Here is a 21,134-nt window from a genome sequence, read left to right as displayed (position 1 = left end):
TATCCTTTGCACATCTAACTGGTCCTGAAGTGTTGTGAATGACCGTTTTTTGAAATAGTTTAACTTGGTATATGAATACTATGTAAGGGTACATAAAAGGCTGTTGCTTATTGAAATGGAGGAAGAATTAAACTTCTAAAATTAATTGCTAAAATATTGTTTTATTGTTCAAAAAATTGCTGAATTTTTAGCATGCCATGCAGGCATACATTTTAACTTCTTTGAACCAAATAAGAAAAATTGCAACATGCTTTAGTGTAAAAATCAATTTATTGTACAATTATACAGAATGCTTTTTATCTACAAAGAAAAATGGCTTCTCCTGCTGCCCTGTCCACCCCAATCATGATATTATGTTCTTAAGATACAAGTACTTTCAAAGGAAAACCAAAAAAGTGGTATCTTTCTTTTCCAAATAAGGAAGCCCCCAGAAATATCATAAAATTATACAGAAATATTAGAATGGCTTCTTACATACAATGTGTTGGTCTGCCCATCCTTATCTCTAAATATGCCTAAAATATTCAACATATATATTCATGATGGGTTGAAAATTTAATTCCACTAAACATTCCATTTTGTTTAAAAAATTGGAATTATTAATAGATATGCTTGTAGCATTAAGGGTTTTTTATTCCCACAAGTAGTGAAATTTATTTGGGAAAAAATTCCATTGTTTAGCAGATCATACTTTTCTTTAGGAAAATCACATTAAAAGTAAACATTGTTTTTTAAATCGGTAACACTTAATGACAGGTTAAAATATTTACCTGATTCAATTTTTGCAGCTAAGATTTCATAGCTCTGTTTTTTTTTACCAGCCCTTGAATGTTTAAGGTTTTAAGTGTTTTATTAAACTTTACTCGAATTAAAGACCAAATTGGAAATAAGAATCCTGAAACCTTGAACTAAATTGGGCTTGTAAGTATAAACAAGCCAAGTTTTTCTCTGTGATCAGAGAAGCTTCAAGCTGCCTTGTACACACAGCTGTTTGTCTCTTGATTCTACTGAAGGGTGGCTTCCCTCCTTGCTCTGCAGGCATGACATCCATAAAAGCATCTGAAAGAGCAGGTGTGGTGCTGAGTGGCGAGACTTCAGGGCCTTGTTGACAATTAAAAAGCGAATGACCAGTGATATCTGTCTGCTCCTTGAGCCTCATTTTTACCTGGAATGCACTTTGATAACGGACTGTAGCTCAGGTTTCAGACCTAAGACTGGATTAGAGTCCAGTTGCTCCAAGGGGCTTTCTTTTTAGTCCATCTGGCTTTGTTATAGAGGAACACAAATGGTCATCCTGGAAGCTAGCCCTTATTTTAAAATGAGTTTCTGGGAGAGAACAATACTTGTAACAAAACTGTGATGATGTTATAAGGTGATAGGAGAAGGGGGTGAGCACCCTAAAACAAGTTAGTTTTAGAAAACTACTTAGAAAAACAAGTCCAAGGATAAGAGGGCATTATGTCTGTTTAAAAAAATGGATCAGCTAGCAGACAAGAGGACGTTACAGGGCACACGCAGTCACCGTGCAGCTGGACTAGACTGGCCGCCTTTCCGATAGCTGACGGGATCCTGAGGGACAGTTACAGGAATGAGGAGTAGGAAGAGGCGGTGTGGTGTTAGTACAATGTCAGCCCATGGGTCAGTGTTTTTTTTTGAACAAGCAAAATAATTTTAAAACTGGAGCTAGGGTAAAAAATGGCAAAAAAAAAAAAAAAAAAGGACAGAAAGGCACTGCTGACCAGACTGTAACGTGCTGGGGCCACGGTGACAATGCTTTTGGGCACTGATGAGTTTGATGGCAACATCATGACCTAAAACTTATTTAAAAAGGAAGGAAAGAAAAAGTGTCAAAGTTGGCAAATCTTGTTTTGAGTATAAATAATACTCACAGGGTATAAATCTTCATCAGATCTTCAGAAAATACAGTTTCCATTCCTTCCACAACTTAATAATAAGTAGCAGTCCAATACCTAGATGCAAGGACTTACTCATGTGGCCGCTCAGCGTCTGCGCCCAACATTCCCTGAGCGGGGAAGGGCGGCGCCATTCTTGCTGAAGGGACACTTCTCTCTGGGGCCCATCGCCAGCTGCGGCTCAGTGTTGGAATCTTTCCACGGTCCTCAGTCTTTCTCTTCCTGTTTTCAAAAACTTAACCTGCAAAGAGTGATATCAGGTACTTGGGGCCGATGCTCACAAGCAGGCTCACAAGCAGTTACAAACTCAGTGTCTGTTTTGCCCCCACCGCTCTGTTCTGATATTCTGGCGGCGTACCATTCAGCGGAAAAGGAGGACGACTTGGGTCCTTGTTCAGAAAGGAAGCGGGCAGCCAGATCTTGATCCTGCTTGAAACTGAGCATGGCATCTGCCCACATCCTTCCGCTGGGTGACTTAACATGGGAGGAAGGCGCGAACATGCGAATAGAGAAATGAAATGAAAACCAAGGAACAACTATCCAAAGCCCCTGAGCCGCGAGGATTTGGCAGAAGATGCTTTCTTCTTAGAAAAACTAATCTTCAAAATGGAAACATACAAATTTTATCACCGTACACTAAGAATTAGAATTAATGTGGGAATTTGACGTTCTAGCTAGGTTTTTCGATCTTTTATGATCCCATTTTAATATTTTTTGGGGGTTGGTTCCTAAAGAAACAAATGGACCAATTACACTATTCACTGGCAATTATTGCTTAATATAGATTGGGATGCTTCCTGCATTTAGAAGACAGTTAATGTTTTGTTTTAAACATTTTAATCTGAACAAAACCCTTAACGTTTTATTTGAAGACTTGCTGAGAAAAGTAAGGTTCCAGGTTTCCTGGCTTTGTGTGTAAGGCCTTAAAAAGACAGTTTCTGGTGAGGGGTCCAGTCTGCCCGCAGGAAGGAGGGACGGGTCGCGCAGGTGCCCCACGGTGCTGACTGAAGCATTCAGTTAACAGGTGACCTAACAGCAATGTATTGACACATTCCAGGTACAAATGATTTATAAACTCAAAAGAAATTAGTTTATGCTAAAACATATGTAACTTTGAATTCAGTCTTTGCTTTAAAACAAGCGAATCTGTTAGGCTATTACTTATGTGTGTCGGTTACTCCATGTTTATTGTGCTTTCTTGTTTATCACTCCATTAGTTGCAGTGAAGTGGGCTTTGGAAAAACCATTCACTTCTTTCCACGCAGGTGGCTCTTCCTTATCCTTCTTCACTGGCTTTTTTCGGTATGTCTGGGATTTGTATATTTGGAAGAGAAAAGGAAAGAAAAAAGGATTCTTCATAAGACCTTGTCTCTAATGTGACACAGAATCTAAAACAATTTATGATTTTGTTTGGTATTGGACTTTATAATAAGAATTGCTTGTAATATGAGTTTTTAAGCTTCTGGTTAAAAAATAAAAATAGGGTAAAAACTAAGACAAGTGCATGAATTCCAATGACAGGTCATTTCTTTCACCTTCTCTACATTAGGCTAGGATTTATGTATTATCAGATTAGCACTGAAATTATTCTGCATTAGTTGCTTGCTTGGACAGGATAACATTTTTAAAAAGTACAATTCAAGTGAAAAAGTACTGTTATTTTTAAAATCCTAGTACTTGTGATTTTGGCTTACTTAGTTTTTGGCATGTCCTATCTATTTTGACAAAATACCTGGTATCCTTTTCACCTGTGTGTGTGTGTGCACGCACGTGTGTGCATGTGCAGTAACAAGGGTCAAGACTGAAATTATGTATTCGACTCTAAAGGACTGAGATCCAATTTGAACCAGCATGTAGGGGCAAAGCTGTGAGTGCCCAATACCCACCTCTGCTAGGTTATAGCTTCTCTTCAAGTTTCAACACTAAGCTCCCTTTTTCCTTTAACAGCCAGCTGTGTGTGTGTGCACGTGTGCTGGGTGGGGTGGCAGGGAGCTTTGTTTGGTTCCATCAATGGTTATTTCTCTCAAAATTCTCAAAGGAAACTTTCATCTCTTATAAAAGACAAAGCCTTGCCAGTCCAGTTTCAGAAACACAGCCTGAAATGCTGTCAAAAGTGCTGTTCCCACAATTGTACTTTGTTTAAAACCACAACGGATTAACTTTCAACAAAAAATAAGAAAGCACTTCTTGTTGGTCTGAAGAAGAAAACAGTTCAATACAGTTTCAAAAATACTGTTTTGAATATAAATGTACATTCTCATTTTTTTTTATTTATGAAACTATTTCCCCAGCCCACCACGGAGAACAAGTCAAATCTACAACTACCTGAGGCTTGTGCTTGGTTCTGGCGTTCATGGGATCTTATTTGACAGAGCGCTTTGAAATTGCATTTGGCAGCTTTCTCCCATTTAAATTGTCAATTAAGAAGAAAATGACAGTGAAGGACAAATCAATGTGACCTCACCACTGGTTTGCTTTAAAAGAATTTTTCCCAAAAAAACAAAAATAGTGACTTTAGCTGATATAAAGTACATTTATATCACAGTAGCTGATATAGAAGCTGATATAGTAGCTGATATAGAAGACATTTTTTAATATTAAGTTCGTTTAGTCCACGTTTTTCTCCAGTTAAAACTTCCTGGATCTCTCTTCTATGTACAGTGTTTTAACTTTCAGATATAAGACTTTCCTAGCATGGTGCAAATATGTGATACAAATGTAACTTTTATATGTAAATTAAATGTAAAATTAAACTTTATATGTATGCATTGAAAAATGTTCAGTGGAATACCTACTGGACTATTAACAATGGTTATCCTTTGAGGGGGAAGGTGTGGGGAGAAGAGTTAGGAATTAAAAGTTTTACTTTTTGCTTTGTGTACCCCTACTATTTGAATTTATCAACAAGCACGTGCTAATATTTATTTGGTAGAATTAAATATATGATGCAAATGTGCATGGTCTATTATGTTTTGCCACTGAATATTTACTTACATTTCACTTACCTGAACATAAAAATTTAAGAACAGGATAACTAATGTAAGCATGTACGAGGACTGGAAGATGAGACAGCCGAAGGGGAAGCCACAGGGTTTCACGACGGCACTCATGGTGTGGGTGATGGTGAGCAGGAACTGGACCTGCAGGGCGGCGGAGAGGGCGTCACGGGGTGGGGCCAAGCCGAGCCACGTCAAAATCACTCTCATGTTTTATACATTTATTACAAATCAACTATTACTCCCTAAATTTTGCAGGAATAAAAAAAAGAAAATGCTGAAGCATCCCACTATCCTATCTAGAAATTTGATTTTTAATTATATTAGCAAGTATATATAATTGTCCTGTATTTAACTTTCTCATGAAACAGTAGGTGAATTTTTCAGATAAAAATGATTTTTAACAGACACAATTTAAAGAGTATTCATCTACACGTCAAAGCAAGGAATCAGCTAATTGTAAACACAAAGGCGATTTGGAACACAAGATTTAGAACTTTTAGTTCTTAAAAGGACATTTTTAGAGAAAAATAGCTTCATCACACCTAGAAAAGCCTCTGCCTTCTAAGACAAGATTCTTATTCCCTCTCATGCATCCATGAGAATATGCAGATGCTTCACATGGAGAAGAGCGGGAAGAAGGGGTAACATACCAGTTGAGCCTGTGTGAGATATTTCTTCCACCAAAGATACTTGTGCATGGATGGGAACACAGAAAGGCCATAGTAAGAGTACATAAGGATGTGGATGAAACTGTTCAGTGTGGGTCCAAAGAAACCTGTCAAGTACAGGATAAAAATGACTTTAGAAAGTAGGATGTTTATTCTTTATCCAGCAAGGTTCTCCCTGTGCATTATAACTGAAGATGAGTAACAGTATGGTGCACAAACAAAACTCACACTGAGAAATTCACCCAATTGTTGTCATGACCCGGGATTCAGCACAAGTCACCTAGACGGACGGAGTGAAGTGGGATAGTTTTTCAGTCACAGTGCCAGCCATACAAGGTAATTCCTTATTTGCAAAGGCTTTATTGTCTCTGTAATGGTCATTACTATGAGCTAATCAGGTAGAAAAATAAATATTGATAAAGCTAGTGGCAGAATTCCTTGGAAAGAGAAGTGTCTTTGCTTTGGTTAACTTTTGATGAACTATTTTGAGTGTAGGAAGAGAAGTTTCAGTACTAGTACTTGTGATTTTGGCTTACTTAGTTTTTGGCATGTCCTATCTATTTTGACAAAATACCTGGTATCCTTTTGACAAAATACCTTGTCTGAACAAGGTGCTAAAGAGTCAAGGAGAGTATGTTGCTTTTTATAATTAAGTCAATAAATTCTACCCAAAAGGACCTAGGAACTGGGAGATACTGAGGAAGGTGGGAGAACATGGGGCCGACAGAAGGTCCAGCAGGAGAAGAGAAGGCTGGGTCTGAAGGGAGACCATCCCGGAGCCTGGGCCACACCATGGACTTTCAGGACAAGGAAGAGCTAACATTCAATTGTAGGATATTTGCTCTGCTAACCTGTGCTGAACTGTTTCCCTGTCCCCTGCCACCATCCTCATGAGGTCTCTGTAACTGCCATCAGTGTGGGTGAGTGGTGTATCAGGAAACCACACAGAAAAGGCTAAGTCCTATGCTGGGTCAACTAAGGGTCAAAAGGACTTTGCTGCAGGAGGTGAGATATCAGAGACAGGTTTTTATTTGTTGGAAACAGGGAGCTTGCTGTGAGAATAAAATCCATCAATATACACAAAGTGTTTAGAACAGCACCTGGCACAAAGTGAATGCTGTTCAAGTGAAAGCTTGGGATCCAGACGGCTCGTCTCTGAGCTACCAGTCCTGTAGCAGCAAAGCCTGGAGCCAGGGGAACCTCCCCACTCCGGCCCACCATTAGCTATGTCCTCTTGAATACAATAGTTTGACTTTGTAAATTTTTGTTTTCTCATCTGAAAAATGGATACACTAATTATCTCTTGAGGCTTGATGGAGTTAGTTGAGATAATATAATACTATATGACTAAAAAGCACTGCCCAACTGCTGCTTAATCACTGTAAACTCTAGCCTGGCTTTCCAATCCTGCATTAGAGATCTGGATAGAAAACTGCAAATCAATGAGTAAGAAACAAAAGGAACACCACCATGCATCTAATAAGACCTCAACAAACACTGGTTGGACTCACTTGTTAAGGCCCTTGGATTTAATATGAAAACAAAGGCACAAGGCTCTGAGTACCAGGTAGCACAGGATTAGTGATGTTTCTTTACTCTCCTGGGTTTTCATTTTCATCAATTAGTGAAAAATTAGTAGTTGCTGCTTATACTTTTTATATTCTAAATTGAACAGAAATTGTCAAACATGGTACTTTATTTGCAGGGATCTTAAGTCTTTACACAGTGATTGAGAATGAGTTTTATAGATGCTTAGTGACTGGTAATGAACCTGTAGACAATCCCCCAAAATACTTAATCTTGATCATTCTCCTTTGGTATGATTATAGTCTATATATCGGTTGCAGTATAAGTCTGTTAGAGTCTTCATGAGTAAGGAGACGGGGCTCTGTCAGCCCAGGAGAGGCATAAACTGCCTGTCACTGTCCCTGCACCCCCAGCAACTTCCTGCTACACAACGCAGTTTCGATTCACATCTTCACGGTCACTGATGTATTTGAAATATCTTTGGTGTTTAAAATGGTATCTCTACAAGATCTTAAATTCTAGAACAAAATCATTTTAAGTTTTACCTGTTCTGGCTTTTCACAGAATATTTTTAAATTTAGGAGTACAGACAATATAAAACAGAAAATACTGTTCTCTCTACCACAGGTCACCAGTGACCCACTAGTAACTTGTGCAGTTGGTGTGGGGAGAGCGTTCATCAGCTTTGTGAAGAAAGAGAACAGTTTAAAAACAGACAGTGTATCACAGAGAACTAGGCTAAATATTGTTTCATCAAGTTTTTGTTTCATACAAAATATATATGTAGGGATGCGCTGTGATGTCAATGTGCTATTGTAGCACTCAGTTAAGACAGAATCGGAAAGCCGCTGAGCTTGGGGACGGGGGCCACAGACTGAGAGGGCCTTAACTTCTCAGAATGGAAAAACAGCCCAAAGAGCCTGAATGACTGGATCTGTGTCAGTCTTGTGCTGACTGTGGAAGGTGCCATTTATTTCCATGAGTCCTGCAGCCCCACGTCTGGAAGTAAAACTGCCCCAGTGGGGGTATGTGCTTCTGACCATCACACATTTGGTGCACAGAAAAGAAAACATCTTTTAGATTTGAGGTAATATTTAGATTTCTCCAGATTGAAGACCAGAGACGGGCTGCCCTGGCGACAGACACCGCAGGCTCTACCGTGGCACCCCTCCCTCTCCCGGCCCAATGCCAGAGGCTCCCTGGAGGTCAGCAAGGCCGTTATGTAGAATTGAAAAAGTAACAAAATCACTTACTTTGCCCACAAGGTATCCAGTTCAAAACACACCACCAGATGTTAAACATAGAGGCATGATGGTAAACATGCAGAAAAGTAATCTGACTGGTTTTTTTCCGCAAAACAAAGAAAATTGTGTCCAGGAACTCTATTAATTTGGAGAAGTAGTACCACCATAACACCTTGGCTACCTGTAAGGATTGTAAAACAGGGAAAAGAGAAGGTGAGCAATGGCGGTGCCCCTCAGGCCACCTGGCTCTTGGCGACCGCTGGACGCCTGCGCCCCACTGGTGTGCGTCTCCCCCACTACTGAGAAAGCATCTCCCATGCCTCCTGTTTCTCATTCCCAGCAACCCACCCCACCCTAGTGAGAATGAGTTACACCTTTCTGAAATATGTATCTGATCAAGTTACTCTGCACCTACAGAGTCAAGACCACAATCCCCTGATCACACAGGGTCTTCCCCGGGCATGCCCTGGCTGGCACCTCCTCCTTCCCTGCCAAGCATACCACTGGACACTATGAAAGCAATCTGCCTACTGTTCCCTGAGCACTTGCTGCCTTCTGTGTGCCGTGCCTCCTAATAGTCTTCTCTCTGCATCAGACACTCCTTTCCTACTTCATATCTGGCATCTTCCTAGTCACCTTTTATTACTACTCTTAAATGCCACCTTTTCCTGGGAACACTTCCTAACCTAACCCTTTTCTCTCAGGCTGAATCAACTGCTTCTTCATTTGTGTTCCAAATTGCTTTATGCTTCTACTAACCATAAACAAATCCATGGGTCAGTGTTGTGAATCTCTCTTTTCCAATAGATTGTGAATCACTCAAGGCAGAGACTGTCTTACCTTTGCTCAGTGCCTGGCACTCAACAGATCACCTACTGTTTGTTCCACTAGATGGTACTTTCTCTCTATTCCTCTGATGTACATATGTTTTGTCTCTTACACATCATACTACCCAAGAGTAGCCCATGACTACTTCTTTCATGTCTCCTTCTCAGAAGAAAAGATTAAAATTCAAGTTGCTCTTCCTCCGCACTGAAGGGGTAAGGTCACAGTTCCCCCTTCCTTGCTCTCGGAGTCTCCCATACAGTCTCATCTACAGGGAAGCACTTTAGCTCAAGGCACTGTGCACTGTGTTTTTAGCACTAACCTTTAAACCTACAAGGAGACAATGTATAATAGGGACTTTGAAATTAGAATACCATGCTCTGTCTACTGTCTACTTCCCAGGAAGATAATCATAAGAAATGGCAGCATCCATCCTAACCTTCAAAAATTTTAAACCATAAATAAATATAAAAACAATGACCTTTAAAGAATTGTATGGTATCCAAAATTGTGGTCTGTGATAATACATTAGAAATAAAATGGGTGTAGAGAGATCCATATATTTTACTTTCTTGTATTATAGCTTTGAAGATGTTTTAAAAATGTACATCAGACAAAGATTTTAATTAAAAGGTTTCAATTACCTCTCATAATTAAGCAATGTTTCTTATTATGGCAATTTTCCAACATTCACAAATGCTTTGGAGAACAAGTATAATGAACTCTATGGTATTTATCACTGAACTTGATTTTCAGTAAAACTCCAATTTGTTCAATCAATTCTATTTTCTACCATTTTTCAGTGTGTGTACGGGGGAAGCAAAGCAGATTAAGCAAATCCAAAGTATATTTTATATATAAAAACTACTAATGAATAGGTATACTTTTTAATATACCAACCATGTCATAATCTTATCAAAGGGATGACTCCTGAATATCTTCTAACAGCCTTGTCCATGTTTAAATCTCCCTGACTCAAAAATGTCTTATAATTGATTTGTTTAAATCAAGGTCCAGCTTGTATTTGTTTGATGTGGTTCCAAAATAATTTCTAATAATTAACATTTCCCTTTTCTTGCTCTTCTTTTTATTTCTTAAAAAAAAAGATCAGTTGTATAGAATTCCTAATATTATGGATTTGAATGACTTGTTTCCTCCTAGTGTTATTTAACTTGTTTCTCTATCTACACATTTTCAATGACTGGCAATTAGATTTAGAGATGAAATTGGATTCAGGCCTAAGGTCTTTGGCATGAATACTTCCTAGGCAGTTCTGTGTATTTCCTATTACGTAACATCAGGAGGTACATAATTTCTGGTTCCACCAATGTTCATCAACAGTGAATTCAGGTGTAACAGCTTAATCCAATCACTGTGAAGTTCCCATTCAGTTTTCACCCAGTAGTTTGATCAGTTACCGATGACTGCTGAATAGACCCAGTATTTCATTAGGAGTCCCAAAAGGTGATTTCCTAATTCTCTTGTTACTTACCCATTTTTCTCCTCTATAGAGAAGAATTCTTAATCTATTTGGAAATTTACATATGAAAGGCAAGATATTTCTTTCTCTGTAATTTAATTTTTCCTAGAGTCAATTTCAAAAAATAACAATGAGGCTTTATTTTAGGGTCATTTTAAACTCATGTTTTTTAATAAATTTATTTCAATCCATTCCAGGCCATATTCTTTTAGACATTCACATCATCCCACCTTGAGCAATGGGAGTCCTTTCAAGCTGGCCTCTGAATCTTTTTTGTCATGACCCTAGTAATCTTGGAGAGCTTCCTTGCTATCTGTCACAAGGTGTCTTGGACTCTTCTTGTAAACATTTCCCACCTAAACCAGGACTTGGGCAATTCTCAAAGAACCCTAATCTCTTCTGGTGGGAAATGACATTGAGAGAGAGCAATCTGGTTATTCATTGCTCATTTTACTGAGTTGTTATAAACTAGGCCTTTTCCGTGGACTAAAAAAATGTTTGTTTTTAGTAAGAATAAATTTAATTCTGTTATTTCCAACTTGAATCTATGAGTACTGGGTTTAGTTTAACATTTTTAATTGTAGCTTTTTTTCTATGTTTCAAATACTTGTAATAATATTAATATTATATACTTTATTCGACAGTGTACCTGTAACAGTCTCAAAGAGGCAACACCAATATTTTTATTAATAGCAACCAAAAAGTTACTGAATACTGTTAATGTGTATCCCACTAGGGATGTTCAGTCAACGTACTGTTTTGAATTCATTTGAAATAATTATTTGGGTGATTATGTCACCAACTTAATATATGGGCATATTCATTTATTTTAGTTTGTTTCCAAGTTTGTGGGGGGAGGTTGCCTTGCTTTCTTTTTAATTTTGTTTCATAATTTCCTAAAACATGTAATGGTTCCCAAATCAAATATAACACCAGGTTATATTTATATTCAGAGAATAATCGCCATCCCTGCCCCCTGTGTCCTGCTCCCTCCTCCAGAAGGAAACCATTTTGGTAGCTTTTGTTTTTTTCTGCCATTGTTTCTCTTTGTAAAAACATAAGCAAATATACGCATATACACACTCTTATCATTTCTCACCCACAAGGTACTAACTATGAGCAGTCTGTATGCTGCTGCTTTCCCTGCGCAATCTCCTGAGATCTTCTGTAACAGTGCAGAACCTTCTCGTTCCATCCTGCGCAGGGTCCATCACATGGACGTGCCATGGTGTATTCAGTAAGTCCCCACAGTTGGACATTTGGGAAACATTTTGTTACCAAGCATTCCTAACAGGACTCCCTTTCTTCCCTGATCTCAGCCCCATCCTTGTATCTGAAAGGAGAAAGCCTTCTCTCCTCTTCAGTGACAAATGGGTACAGATGGTCCATTTGCTTCTCATGGCTCACCCGGGTATCAGCTTCCCCTGCGCTGGTAAGATCTTGACACTGTAAGTTGTAGCCTCCTTCCCAGCTGGACAGAATAAGCTGCCAAAGAAACAAGAAAGGGGGGAAAATCCAGGTAAGAATTTGGACAAAAACAATTTCCTATTCCTGTCTCTGATTGGCAACTATTCAAGGTTTGAGCAGAAACTTCCCAGAATCTGAGTATGACTCTGTCCTGTCCTCAAACACCCATATCAAAGGATATGCTGTCAAGCTAATACGAATGCTTATATCCCTTAATTAGTATAATTTACTTCTAATCTTTACACCAGACCGAAGAGAATTTAATTACCATCTGAGTAACAATATATTTTATGTAAGGAATTATTTAGTCATATGTTTCTACAAATAAAATGACAGAATTAATTAAATGTAAAAACTGTGAGGAAAATACACCAAAATTTTAATAGTATTTCATATTGGCTTACATATAAATATCTGATGTCAATAATTTAATGAAAAACTTGTTTAGTACCATTTTACAGATATGAAAACCAGGCTCAGAGAGGTTCTGAAATCATATTCTTCATCATATTTATACTGCTTGGTAATCAATCATCTGTGAGATTATAACTGATTAATGTCTGTATACTATATGCACCATTATGCTCAAAACCAAAAAGCTCTATAAAATCTATGCTTCTTTTTTTGCTCATTTCTGTATCTACAATTCCTTGCCCAATGCCTGGCATATAGATCAATAAATATGTGCTGAGTAAACGGTCTTGCTCAAGATTATACGGCCAGAAACTAGAACAATGACTGGAATTCAGATGTTCTAATTCCTTGACTAATGTTCTCTCCACATTCTCATAAGGAAATGAGCTTTTTCATTTTAGTCAAAAATTCTACCAAAGAAGTTTTCTGCCTTCTTGCTCACTATTACTGCAGAAACTAAAATTCTGGAGTATAAGGCATTTGGCTTTGACTTACATAAGGCATTTCCCTTTCATCAACAAACTTCATTTCTGGGAAAATTTTTAATCTTTGAACTTCTGGAAGCTAGAAAGGCTAAATGAACATCATCATCTCTGGATGGGAAAAATATCTCTGGATGCATCTGACAAGTTCAGCAAATTTCACAATAAAAATATATTGTAAAATGATCACCACATTAAGTCTAGTTAATATCTGTTACATAAGGTATGCTGAAGCCCACTATTTGAGCTGTTTACCAGGACGTGGAAATGTATAGCTCTGTCAGAATACATATACAGAGTGGGGAGGGATGAATAAACTGAACATTAAAAAGAGATGAACTAGTAAAAAACACTTAGAATGTTTAGAACTATCTATTTAAAAATGAGTAACAGCACTAAGTAGGCACGCTTCAGGAGGCCCCCTCTGCCCCACTCCTAGTCCCTCTGCAGGTGTGGTTTGCAGGAGCCATACTACATGTGTGTTGAAGAAAAAGCCTGTCAAACAGAGTCAACCTCAAGGCAGTGCGGGCTAGCTCACTCCCAAGTATGTCTACAATCCATCAGCTCCTTGCCATTCCTGCACCTTCGTCCAGGCTGGGCGCCTGTTGGCTGCGGCACTGCGATGTCTCCTAACTGGTCTCTGCTGCCACTGTTGCCCCCCCGGCTCCTCTCACAGTTCATGTTCCATGGGTCAGAGTGATCTCTTTAAAACAGACCACATCACTCCCCTTGTCAGAGTCCTCCAGTGGCTTCCGTTATATGCAGAGTAAAAGCCAAATTCCTTACAAGGCTCTCTGTGAGCGGCCACCTCTCCTCATCTGGAATCAGGCTCTCCTCTGTCCACTTTGTGCTGGCTGCTCTGCTGCTCTTACGGTCCTCGAACACCCCAAGCCTGTTCCTGCCTCAAGCTTTACACTTGCTGCCCCATCCGCATGAACCCCCTCTCCCCAGGCTTTGTATGTCTGGCTTATTTCCATCATTCAGTCTCAGCTCTAACATCACATCCTCAGAGAGGCCTTCCTTCCCTGCCATTAGCCCATCACTCACTGCTGTACAGACCACAGGGGTGTTCTAGAACGGAATCTGATACAGTGTAGGAGCTCAACACATATTTGTTAAAAGAATGCTAATAAATTTGTCAGTAACTTCTGGCCTAAGCAAACATCTGACCTGCGCGCAGTAAGTTAGCAAGGTTAAATCAAACTCTCACCCCAGTAGGTCTATTAAACATATCCAGGAAGTGTCAAAGAAGAGACCTTATGCCTCTCCTGAACAAGGTTACAATCAGGGAAGGCTAGGAGGCACTCAGTGGCAGTAATTTTGACCCAAGATAGAAAAGCAAGAGGCAAGATAAGCAGTAGATAAAGTTCATCATAGGAATGAGCTCAGACTTTCTCCCTGAAAAAGACAGAAACCGTTTCCTTGGTTGACTTTGTTGCTGTTGATGGTGACTAATATGTGCTAAAACTTACCAAGCCTTTTCGTATTTACTACCTCCTTTCGTGTGCTAGTCTGGGAGGGCTTCAAGTAAAGAAATCATGTCTTACCCATCTTTGTAACCCTGGGCTCAGTACAGCCCACAGCGCCTAGTAGGTGCTCACTGAACGTTGGTGGAGCGGAACTGGTAATCCTCAAAGCTCACTCCTGAGGTAAGCAGGACATATACCACACTCCATCTTAGCAGTTGCCTAAGGTTCAGAGAGCCTCAGTAACGCCTCCTAAACCACGGAGGAAGCCACAGAGCTGACCCTCGATTTGGATCTCCTGACTCCACGCAGTAAGCCACCCAGGCCGGCCCCTGTGGCGCAGCTGCTGCTTCTGAAATCCGTCCGGGGGGGCAGTATCTTTCCCTTCGTTACAGAGAAAAACTAACCCTGTCAATTACGATCTTGCAAGCTCCTCTAGTGAACTAGAATTTACCTAGTAGAGGAACTGAGATACAAATTGCCCTTTCAGAGTGAGGTACATTAGTGAGCGCCTGTGTGATCGGGTTTCAGAGCAGGCAGCATGGCCTTCCTAACCCTAGTCCCATCTCCTGCACCCTTCCCCATGCCTACAGTTCCACTCTGAAGAGTTTCATTACAGTCATTTAAGGTAATGGTTATTAAGCATTATGAGTGATGCAAACTAGAATGTTACAGGTTAAACCCTATGGGTAGGAGGACCAAGGATTTACTCTCTTTTAGAATTCAAGGACACCAGGAAGGCAGCTCTACATGGGCCATTACCAGCCATGTCTAATTTATATGAATGATTTTACCCTTTTTCCTTAAAAGGTTTGTTAAGTTTTTGTCCTCTCTCCCTTTCTCTCTCTGGGGCTGCTTGCTAAAACAGGTTTGTTTAGCAGCCTTAGGTTCTCCTTTGTATTACATTATAATAACCTTAGGCTATATGGGGAGTGCAATCATTATTTGCTCTTTTTCTTGTAAAATACCTTGAGTTTGGCACTTTATAAAGCACTGGGAGTGCACTGGGGAATGAGGGCAACTGGAGCCGAGCCTGAGCAGGACTGTCAAAGTCTACCCCGAGAAACAACGTGGCATTGTCATGGCGGCCCAAGGATGTGGGGAGTATTCTTTAAGGGACACATTTCAGTCAGACTAACTGCATGTGACATTTCAGTTAAGAAATACTATTACTCAAAGCTGTCTGTTCTCAGGCAAATCATGCAACTTTTCTAAGCCTCAGTATCATAACCTATAAAGGAGAAAACGGTAACGTGAGGTTTAAAGGCCCATGCAGATCTAAATTGTGACTTTAAATTGCAATGTAAGATTAAGGACTAAAGAAATAGGCCTAAATTGGGGGTGAGGAAATTTCAAGTTAGAAATAAAGACCTCCAGGACTTCCAGAGCAGTAACGCCAAATGCAGGAACAAGTTCCTGAGATCTAAGGAATGGTACCGATAGCGGCCTTGGGTAGTCCTGGTACTCTAGATTTAACCAACTGTTTCCAGAAATCACTCAATCACTGGAATCCAGCTTTAGCTACATAAACGCTTACCTCTGCCAGCATATATATGGAGAGAAGTGTGATCCCTATATTATACAAGGTGAGGATGCCCTTGAGGGAAAGAGCATCTCTGTGCTTCATATACTTGTTACCCAGCCATACTGAAAGCAGGTAGATGACAGTAAGAAAAAAGGTAGGAAGGTAAGAGTCCAACAGGAACCATCCTCTGACTCGAGAATCTGAAAAGAAACACATATACTGAGAATCTTGAAAAGCAACACTTCTGTTCAGTTATACGATATTGTAAAACACTTTCTAGGTTTTTTTTTTAGTTTTGCTTTTTTATTGAGATACACACTGTACATTATATCAGTTTCAGGTGTATAACATGATTTGATATTTGTATACACTACAAAATGATCCCATAGTAAGTCTAGTTAACATCCATGTAACATCCACCTTACATAGTTAAAAACAATTTTTCCTTGTGATGAGAGCATTTAAGATATACTGCACGTATTTTATTTGTACATACCAAATACAGTGGGGAACACTATGACACAACATTAAGTTCATTGGATTTGGGTTATAGTTCAAAAGAAGAAACCAGTGGGGGCCCCAAACCACAGAGTATTACTATATTAAAACTGTATCAATAGTCATTTAAATAGTTTATGGAGCCTGTATAGAAACTGGAATGGTATAATCTCTAAGTGATTCTGTTTGAAGATTTTGAGGAACAGGAAGACCTCCTCATTTCCCTCCTTGGCCTCCCAGCAGGGCCGAGGAATGAATTTGTAGAGAACTGTGGGTTTTCCACACCTTTGTGAACCAGCAAGGCTCAAGTGAAACAAAACCGGCTACTTACATATATTCATTTATTTGCAAAACATATAATGCCTGTGACGTTTCTGGACCTATAAAAAGCACTGGAGACAACAGTCATGGCTCCTGTCCTCCTGGGAGAAAGAACTATTAATAACAATAAAGCCTATGAGGAAAATACACAGGGGCTGAAATAGAGAAGAATGAGGGGCTGCCTTAAGAGGGGCCGATTCCCTTCCACCCTTGTCAGGGGAAGCCGGTCCGAGGAGGCAACCGTCACCTGAACAGTGAGGAGCTGACAACATTGGGCGGCGGGCTGGAGACTGTGGGGAGGCGTTCCTGGTTGGAGGAACAGCACATTAAGAAGTTTCATAACCGTGGAAGTACAAGCTGTCAAGAGTGGCTGTATCAGGGACGGAGGGAGAATGTACTGCGGGTGCAGGGGCAGCTGGGGCCAGACACCACAGAGGCAATGCTGGCCATCTGACTTTCATCCCAAGGGCCTTGGGAAGGCATCCGCGAGTTTTAAGCTAGAGCACCACACAGTATTTTTTAGGTTTTAAAAATGTTATTCATGCTGATACTTACTAAATGACTGGAAGAGGATATGCCTGGGGGAGGGGAGGCTGGTCAGCTAAGCGCGTGGCGATGCCCTTACAAACTCAACCTGATGGCTGTGCAGAGGTGCTCACACACAGGGATGAGCGAGGCAGGAAGACTGTGTGCGATTGCTCATGTGGGGAAGGTGCAAGGTGAAAGGGTGGCAGAGAGAGAACAGAAGAAAGTAGCCAAGTTTAGAAGGAAAGCCACAACCTGCTTTGGTCGTGAGAGACACAGGGAGGAAAGTATTTCGTGGCCTTTCTTCTGCTTCCTGCTCCTAGAATTTTAATCCCAGGAGAGGATGAGCAGGAGAAATAGGCCTTCTGGATGTTCTGGGAGAAGGGTATCGAAGGTTAGGGCAGTTAAGCCTCTAAAAGTGAAGCACCATCTATTTTCATAACACCAGAAATGACATGACATAATCCACGTCTGTAACTAACTTGCATTCCTTCCACATTAGGTTCCCGAGTGGCTCACTCACCTCGAGGTCCAAACATATTGTCCAAAAATAAATTGATCTCATCATCAATGGCCTTTAGATGCTCCTAAAAAGATAAAGAAAAAAATGATTTAAGTGAGTTTTTTCTTTTCTTTTTGAAACTCTCAAAACAAACCACTACCCACCAATACAGAGTGGATAGACTTGTCCGCGGGTCCAGGTTTCCAGGACTTCTGACAGCAAAGACGCAAGGAAAGGGGCCTAGTAAATGCAGCCCCACCTTCCACAAGCTTGTAAGGGTTTGGAAGGAAACAATTCCTCTTTCATTTCCTTAGGCAAGAGGAGTTCTAGAAAATAGGTTTGGTACATTTAGACATTGTAGGGTTATTGACCTTAATTCCATTTCCCTCTAAAATGCTTAGAGGCATAAGCTTCTCCATAAGCAACTTCTGTTGTTACAAATAACAGCAGTTGTGTGCAAGCAACAAGGAAAGTCTCTATCTGCAGGCTATGATATAATTGTTAAACGAAAATTGAGCTACATTCTGTTTCACAAAGATGAATCTAAAGTTTTAAAAGGGACTTATTTTTCAAGTAAGGAAATTAAGCACTACAGCTGTTTTTTCCATCAGCTTTATATTTTGTTTTTAAAACTTCTATACATTAACATCTATTTAATATTACAGCAAAGCATCACAAGGGTACACCAGATTAATTACTGCCACTGTAATTAGACTCAGACTGGGATTGGAAAATTTCTGCTAAGAATCTTAAGGTTGATAAACTGGCTTCTGGCTCTTGAGTTAGTTCCCATTTATGCTGGTCTATTACACTGCTTGGATACCAGCTAAGGCTCCCTACCGCCGCTACACAGTCCGCTGCGCCTCCTCGAGCAAAGGGAGGAACAGAGAGCGCCCTGCAATGATCCCAGGAAAGAGATCTTAATGAGGATTTCGGCCAGTGGATTGTCCCTGACTACACAGGAGGAGTATGACAGCCCTCAGGAAGTTCATAGAGAACATTCTCTATACTCAGGCACTGGAGTGCAGTTAAAAGCATTTCCTTCTCAAAGGAAGCCTCAGTGCCAAAGAGGAGAATTTACCAGAATCTGAAGGGAAGATCTGTGTGTCTGGTGATTGGCACACATTATCTGGACCTATTCTTTATCCATGACTCTTTGATTCTGAGAGAAATTTCAAGTAAACCTAGGGCTTTTGGAAACTTTAGGAAGCTTGATAAGGAGAAAGAGGACTAGAGACTGGTATTTATTAGCACCTACAACTACTGGCCAGTGTGTTAGGAACTTTATTATTTCATAGTATCTCTATAAAATGTATCTGGGCTAACCCAAGCTTGGAAGTTAACAGTGCTTTGGTTTCCACAAAGGACATCTAACAAGACCTCCAGACTTGAGGAAGGTCAGTTACCTGACACGTCAGTGTGATGGAATAGGATTTGTGTTGCCTTAGGATAGAGCAGATCTGTCCAGAGGCTTCTCGTTCCTAAGCAAAGAATGCTGACCTCACTGAGTGCCCATCCTCATAACAAACCCCAAAGGAATCTTCCTTGCATTGCCAAATCCACCCACAGATGTTTAAACTTTTTCAGTTTGTTTCCTAAGGTTCAAAATTTATTTTCCAGCATCTGTAGATAGAAGAAAAATCATTAAAGGCCACAAAGCTTATATTATCTCTATAATGTAGAAATTTAGGCACAGTGGAAGAAGAGCAGAAACAGAACAAAAGTAAGAGAGAGAGAAAAACAGCACAGAATGCAAGAGATGAATAAGAAGGGGCACTGCATTCAGTCTTTAATTTACTGATTCATTAACCAGTGATCTGAACATGACAGGGCACCAGCATCGAGTAAGCTGCTGAAATACAAAGTCAGATGGGACACGGTTCTTACCTTCACATGGGACAGCAGGCAAGTAAATCAATAACCACAGTGCCAGTGTCTTAACTATGATGAGAGAGGTTTACAGGGATGTACCTACCATGAGAAAGGAATATTGCTCAGCCATAAAAAAGAAGGAAGTCTTGGCATGTTTAACAACATGGATGGATCTTCAGGGCATTATGCTAAGTGAAAAAAGTCAAATAGAGAAAGACAAATACCATATAATCTCACTTACATGTGGAATCTAAAAAACAAAAAACAACTGAACTCAAAGATACAGAGAACAGATCGGTGGTTTCCAGAGGTGGGGCCAGGGGCTGGCAAAAAGGGTGAAGGGAATCAAAAGGTATAAGTGTCCATGTATAAAACAAGTAAGTCATGGAGATGTAATGTACAGCCTGGTCACTACAGTTAATAATACTGCTTTGCATATTTGAAAGTTGCTAAGAGAGTAGATACTAAAAATTCTCATCAAAAGCAAAAATCAAACTATGTGTAGTGATGGATGTAAATTAGACTTGTGATCATTTCACAATATATACAAATATCAAATCATTATGTTATACACATGAAACGAAAGAACACAGAGGTAGGAAATGTAATGTTAGATCTCTTGCACAGAGAAGAGACACTGCTGTCATTGAGTTTTGAAAGACTCTAGTAGGAGATCAGCTAGGAGAAGAAAGAGAACATTTCAGGAAGGAGGATCGGCATATACAAATACACCAAGACATGACTCACTTAGGAAATGTTTATGATCAAGGTCTCTAGTGAGCTATGTGAGAGAAATAAAGCCCATGCTGGGAAAAATCAGAAACCTCTTTAATTCTAGGTCATTTTATATGGTTAGCAGGGATGTAGTCTAAAAAATACGATGATGAGATCAGAAAAAAGTCAAAATTTACTCTGAACTAGTAAAATATAAGTTTAAGTACAGAGTTTGGGATGAATGCTTAGCAAAGGATGACAGAGTGGCACTTGGGCAGTGAATTAATAGCTGTGCACTAGCGTCTATATGTGTAAATGTAAAGGTATGCTGAACAATTTCTGAAGACTAACCCTATAATCTAGGAGCTAAGAAAAACCAACAAACTACATGCAGTGCTTCAATCATTCATTCACCAATTCTGAACAACTATTACACTCATAATACTTTGTTAGACATATGAAGGAAAAAGAGAGAGAGTAGAGTGGTTGACCCAAAAGCTTATGGACAAAGTGGGAAAGTGAGACATACAGAGAAAGGCAAATACTGAACAACTGAGAAGGAGATACCCAGAAGCGCCACAGCGATGAGAGACCCTGGAGGAGTGAGGACTTACGATGGGCTTTTAAAGACGGTTAGAATTTGGACAAACTAGAAGAAAGTGAAATTGTACTGCCCTTGGACCTGGGCATGA

At 39.9% G+C, this 21,134-nt stretch overlaps 1 protein-coding gene across 2 annotated transcripts; it reads right to left on the bottom strand.

The window, feature by feature from the left end:
• Positions 1 to 251: 251 nt before the first annotated feature.
• On the bottom strand, positions 252 to 17,943 carry ELOVL2 (ELOVL fatty acid elongase 2). 2 transcript variants are annotated; one of them, XM_057493925.1, is made up of 7 exons: positions 17,878 to 17,937; positions 16,023 to 16,210; positions 12,064 to 12,141; positions 8,361 to 8,532; positions 5,563 to 5,687; positions 4,919 to 5,053; positions 252 to 3,221 (listed from the first exon to the last, which is right to left on the bottom strand). In XM_057493925.1, the coding sequence occupies exons 1-7, from the start codon at positions 17,891 to 17,893 to the stop codon at positions 3,099 to 3,101; spliced, it is 837 nt and encodes a 278-aa protein (XP_057349908.1). In that variant the 5' UTR covers positions 17,894 to 17,937; the 3' UTR covers positions 252 to 3,098. The 2 variants fall into 2 exon arrangements, with proteins under 2 accessions (XP_057349908.1, XP_057349909.1); XM_057493926.1 differs by lacking the exon at positions 16,023 to 16,210 and having other exon boundaries at positions 17,878 to 17,943.
• Between the last annotated feature and the right edge of the window lie 3,191 nt (positions 17,944 to 21,134).

This window comes from Manis pentadactyla, chromosome 16 (genome assembly GCF_030020395.1).
Source record: "Manis pentadactyla isolate mManPen7 chromosome 16, mManPen7.hap1, whole genome shotgun sequence".
Lineage (NCBI taxonomy): Eukaryota > Metazoa > Chordata > Mammalia > Pholidota > Manidae > Manis > Manis pentadactyla.
This window is presented reverse-complemented; position numbering and strand designations above follow the sequence as displayed.

Excerpts from the sequence above, each read along its gene's own strand:
- ELOVL2 (XM_057493925.1), bottom strand. Across the intron at positions 8,533-12,063 it reads CAGGGGAAGCTGATACCCGG|GTAGCCAAGGTGTTATGGTG; the intron begins GTGAGCCATGAG and ends CAATCCTTACAG. Across the intron at positions 5,688-8,360 it reads CTGGATACCTTGTGGGCAAA|GTTTCTTTGGACCCACACTG; the intron begins GTAAGTGATTTT and ends TGTACTTGACAG.